At 32.4% G+C, this 5036-nt stretch overlaps 1 protein-coding gene across 1 annotated transcript; it reads right to left on the reverse strand.

The window, feature by feature from the left end:
* Window positions 1–465: 465 nt before the first annotated feature.
* Window positions 466–4817, reverse strand: LOC114377235 (calmodulin-binding receptor-like cytoplasmic kinase 2). The gene is made up of 6 exons (XM_028335666.1): window positions 4439–4817; window positions 4030–4271; window positions 3687–3852; window positions 3440–3529; window positions 2582–2880; window positions 466–1024 (listed from the first exon to the last, which is right to left on the reverse strand). The coding sequence occupies exons 1-6, from the start codon at window positions 4683–4685 to the stop codon at window positions 710–712; spliced, it is 1359 nt and encodes a 452-aa protein (XP_028191467.1). The 5' UTR covers window positions 4686–4817; the 3' UTR covers window positions 466–709.
* Window positions 4818–5036: the final 219 nt, after the last annotated feature.

Below are 5036 nucleotides of genomic sequence, written 5' to 3' on the forward strand. Positions count from 1 at the left end.
CCCTAAATACAAGACCCAAATATAATGAAACCTTAATCTAATATGTACAAAGATAAGTGGGCTCATACTTAGCCCATGGACCCAAAATCTATCCTAAGGCTCATGAGAACCCTAGGGCCTTCTGTTGCATCTTTGGCTCAATCTTTTTGGAGTCTTCTATCCAATGCCCTTGGGGGGTAGGATTGCATCACAAAATCTACCCTAAGGCTCAAAGAACCTTAGGGCCTTCTCCTACACCTCTGGCTCAATCTTCCTGGAGTCTTCTATCCAATGCCCTTGGGGGGTAGGATTGCACATAACTTCTCCCAAATTACAATCATATTATTGAAGCCAATCAATAGATTTTCACTTTAATTATAAAAAAAAAATTCTCAATGCTTAATGTTTACAGTAGACTTTATAAGACACCCCAAGCTACCATATAAAGTATGTTATTGACAAATGGATAACAAAAGACAAAACTAGTATACACTGAAATCCAAGCTGCTGATTTTTTTCCTTTATTTTCTAATGTCACCCATTTAGGCCACAAACAAACCATACCTTCCAGTCTCAATATTTTAAAAACTTGAGAATTTCAAAATGGAAGAGGGTAAAATCTCAAGAAACTAACAGCTTCAAGTAATGAACATTAATACAAACAAGATCTAAATTAGACATGTTTTGACTATAAGAACAATCAATGAACAAACTTCAAATGTGAAATTTTTTATGCAAATACAAATTTATAGCCTTTACTGTCTTCAATACCATATGTCTTATGTCTATTCTTCCTAGCATCTCTTTGAGGGAAATCTGCAGAATGGTGAGGAGGATGAGAAAATGCTTTTTCTTTAAAATCTTTACGGATCTCCCATAGAACCTCTGCACAACTCTTCATAGATGGTCGTGATCGTCTCACCGGTGCAAGGCATTGGAAAGCTAGCTTGAGAACCTTTTGCACTGCCTTGTTGGAGGTTGGATTTCTACTCAATCTTGGATCCATGGCAATCACAACTTCTTTTTGTCTCAACAACTGCATTGCCTGTATTCCATGCAAATTATATCAACTTGGTTTCATTGAAGGGTTCTCACCCTATTCCATTGTCATGATCATTATAAGATACTAAGGAAGTAGTATGTTATTTGTGCATGTAATTTGATTTGCTAAAATATTTTAGGCTTAAATATGTTTAAGGTCTCTAATAAATGACTGAATTTTGTTATAGGTCCCTAATAAACCTTGCCATTATTTTGAGTCATCGATATATTGAAATTTTTGTTGAGTTCATGTCTTCATTTAAGTGATGATGTAACATCATCACAACCGTTGATAATGTTGGAAAGATCAGTTTACAACACAGCATCACTTAACTTATAATAAGGACTCAAAATAAAAGTTTCAATATGTCAGAGATTCAAAACAACAAAATAATTTATTAGAGATCCAGAACAAAATCTGATCATTTATGAGGGACTTTAAACATATTTAAGCCAATAATTTATATCATAGCTTAATAGAAACAAGAGGTAAGATGTAAGATGACTTTGTCAATGATAATGACTTTGTTTAACAAACATTGCTCAACCATTATTTCTTTCCATCGCCTCAATGATGATGACTTTGTCTTTAAGAATATTGGAAGTTTTACCAGAACGATTCGGGTTCAAGTTGAACATAAAATTAAACTTAATTATTGAGTCAAAACTAGAATTTATAAGAGACCTTAATGTTATAAGTTTGAGTTCATTTTTTTTCCAAGATTACTAAATTGACATTAGTATGTTAACTAGAATTAATCCATTAAATTTTTTTATTAAAAATATTATGAAGTTAATGAACCAAGAAGTTGGAAATTAAGCAAAGAATCGTTAATTATTCTTCCTCCATTTCCTTGTTTTCCTAAATCTATTATTATATATCGTATAAGCCTATTACTGTCCATAATAAGCTTTTAATTGCTAAACTTCTTTTAATTGCCTTGACGACTTACAAGTGTTATGACTTATGAGAGAAAGGTATATGAAGAGAAAGATATATTCGGTCATGGCCAGTGTCCAATAGAATGATTGTATAGTCAATGACTCCAATATAGGACTTAAAACTAAATAAGTTATGTATAACTAAACTTGTGACTTAAACTTTCTTGAAGAGAATAATTATCAAACAACATCTACTAAGGTAATGCTAGCAACTTCTTGCTATCACTAATTTCCTTATTGTCTGATAAGAAATCTGCTGTGAACAGAGATAGATTAAACTTCTTTGGCATTAGATTAGATTATATTTACCCCGATGACCTATTAATTAATTAACTGTACACTTACAAACAGAGGCAACAATGCTTTTAATGGTTCAAAATGATTCCTGGGACAGTTTACCTACTTGCTACATACTTCCAGACAAGAAAACTGAATAACAATCAGAAAATCTAACATCTATTGCTTGAATAATCCACTAACCACAATGTGCATGCTTAGAATAATTAGGATGCAGCAAAAATTTCTTTATGTTTTCTACACCTTGTCTGGAATATAATTGAACCAATCACAATTAATTCAAAATTGATGAAGTTCTATTTGATAGATTGGACCTACTTACCCATTTAATTGTAACTCTCTCATTGGGAGGTCTCTGTGGTTCAACTGGATATCTTCCTGTCATCATTTCAACAAGCAGCACGCCGAAGGAATAAACATCACTCTTTTCGGAGAGATGTCGCGTTCGCATGTAATCAGGATCCATGTAACCAGCTGTTCCTTTAATTTGAGTTGAAATATGGGTTGCACCAGGGTCTTCTGGTCCCAACCGAGCAAAACCGAAGTCTGCAACTTTGGCCCTTAGTTTATCGGTGATTAAGATATTTGATGCTTTGACGTCTCTATGAATAATTGGATGATCTGTCAATCAAACAACACATACATTCAGTCATTAAGAGCACAAAGAAGACTAAGGTTATTCTTGGCAAAATTACCTGAAAAAGCTAGTTGATAATTGATATCTCAAAACCTAACTTATTAAATTAGAAGTGTTTAATAAAATGAGTTGTCGAAGCATCTCAAAAGTACAAACGACAAAAAAATAATAAAATTATAATTTATTTAAAAAAGATAATGAAAAAAATGAATAAATATATTAAGGATAAAAGTAAAAAAAAATATAAAAAGTTAAGAGTTTATATTTTAAAAAACATTACTCCAAGTGGCATTTCAAAAAATAATAAAAATTATTGAAAAACTATTATTACCAAACAGTCAAATGAGTTTTTCAACTAATAAAAAAAATTAAAAACTAATTAAAATATCTTGTCGAACATGACATAAATGATTCTTGTAAAATTACTTTATCACTTTGTAAATAGCATGCATGAATAGATGTAAACACAATGCAATAATTAAGCAATCCAAATTTGTTGTTACATATTTCTTTATTTAGTAATCTAATTCTAAGGACACATACCTGTGTACATATGAAGGTAAGTAATTGCATGAGCTATGTCAATTGCTATGTCTAGACGCTCACCAATTTCTAGTCCATCTCCCCGAATACCTGCATTAACAAGTGACAATTTCTGTGTATGTCAATATAAGCTATAGAAATTGACTATAAAGTTGATGTATTTGATAACTGCATTATAGACCAACGTGTAGACTATGAGAGATTGCTACGACCATTAGACAGAGTTCTATTATAAACCTAGACTTACCATCTAAATGTTCCCGAAGAGTTCCATTACTAATATATTCAACAACAATAATCTTTTCATGTCCATGCTCCAAATATCCATACCACCTTACAAGGTTAATGTGCTCAATTTTCGACAAGGTGTTTATTTCATTCTTGAACTCAGCTAAGTTCTTGTTTAGTAAATCCTGCCAAGAAACTTCACTAGATCAGGCTCATCGATTAAAAAGTAATAAAACTAAAAAAAAGTCATACATGATCAGGCTTATATATGATGAACCTGCTTCTCTTACATCAACTTCAACCTCAATTGAACAATTCTAGAGATGTGAAATAATCAAAACATGAACATTATACTACCATACCTTCTTGGCACGCTTTACAGCCACAAGGGTTCCATCATTAAGCTTTCCCTTATACACTGTTCCAAACGCGCCTTCCCCAATCTTATTCTCTAGAGAGAACTTTGCTGTTGCCTTGTAAATCTCCTCAAAGGTGAAGTTTCCCATTCCAAGCTTACTACTTGCAGTGCCAGATGATGCAGAGCAATGAGAAAACACCCTTTTTGATGAACTCTTGGAACTATCAGATGATACATCCGTGGAAGCTGCAAATTCCAATAAATTTTATACATTATTGTGCACCAAGATGAATAGCCACAAAAGCATTTATATTATACATAAAGGCTATCATAAACATTAACAAACACGATCAAATCATTTAACATAATCAATTGGCAGGAGAAAAAAAAACATCATTATTCATTAAACTTACATGATACCCCTCTAACTTTGTGTGTATTCTTTCTGTCATCACTTTCAGCAGCTTCTGAGTCTGTTTTTCGCTTCCCAGAGAGAAACAATGTAAAAAATTTCTTGAAGGAAGACTTGAAATATGCCAGAGCAGAATGGCTCTCAACATGGTGACTCTGTGTACCATTGGCTGCACCTCTATCTTGGAATCCAACATTCTTTTTTCTTTGGTTAGATTTATGCAAACTGGGGGCTGGTGTTTTCTTCATTTGAAGAAGCTAATGCTATTCCATATATCTTCTCTTTTGACCAAAAAACAAAAGGAATATGATCTCAGTTGCTTCCATTTTCATGTATTTTGTTCTTCAATTAATGATAATTTGTCTTCTTGAACTACAAGTTTTTTTTATAAGTAAATAAAAGTCATATTCGTTATATTACAAGTCCATGGCTAGCTGGAGTTGGACCACAATGTGTTAGTCTTAGTCACACGCGGTTTCCTAGACTTTGTTTTTGAGATGAGAAAAACTTTAGAGACAAAATGTTACAAACTATTAACATTTTAATATTGTGATGTTTCCGTCATATATTGTTTGTCTTTTAATATTCAACTTAATTAT

The sequence above is a fragment of the Glycine soja genome, chromosome 11 (genome assembly GCF_004193775.1).
Source record: "Glycine soja cultivar W05 chromosome 11, ASM419377v2, whole genome shotgun sequence".
In the NCBI taxonomy this organism is placed as follows: domain Eukaryota; kingdom Viridiplantae; phylum Streptophyta; class Magnoliopsida; order Fabales; family Fabaceae; genus Glycine; species Glycine soja.

Bases quoted from the DNA above. Each gene is read 5' to 3' on its own strand.
- LOC114377235 (XM_028335666.1), bottom strand. From the start codon at position 4,685: ATGAAGAAAACACCAGCCCCCAGTTTGCATAAATCTAACCAAAGAAAA. The intron at 4,272-4,438 runs GTAAGTTTAATG...TGGAATTTGCAG, and splicing joins CAAAGTTAGAGGGGTATCAT to CTTCCACGGATGTATCATCT. The intron at 3,530-3,686 runs GTAAGTCTAGGT...TTGTTAATGCAG, and splicing joins TCTTCGGGAACATTTAGATG to GTATTCGGGGAGATGGACTA.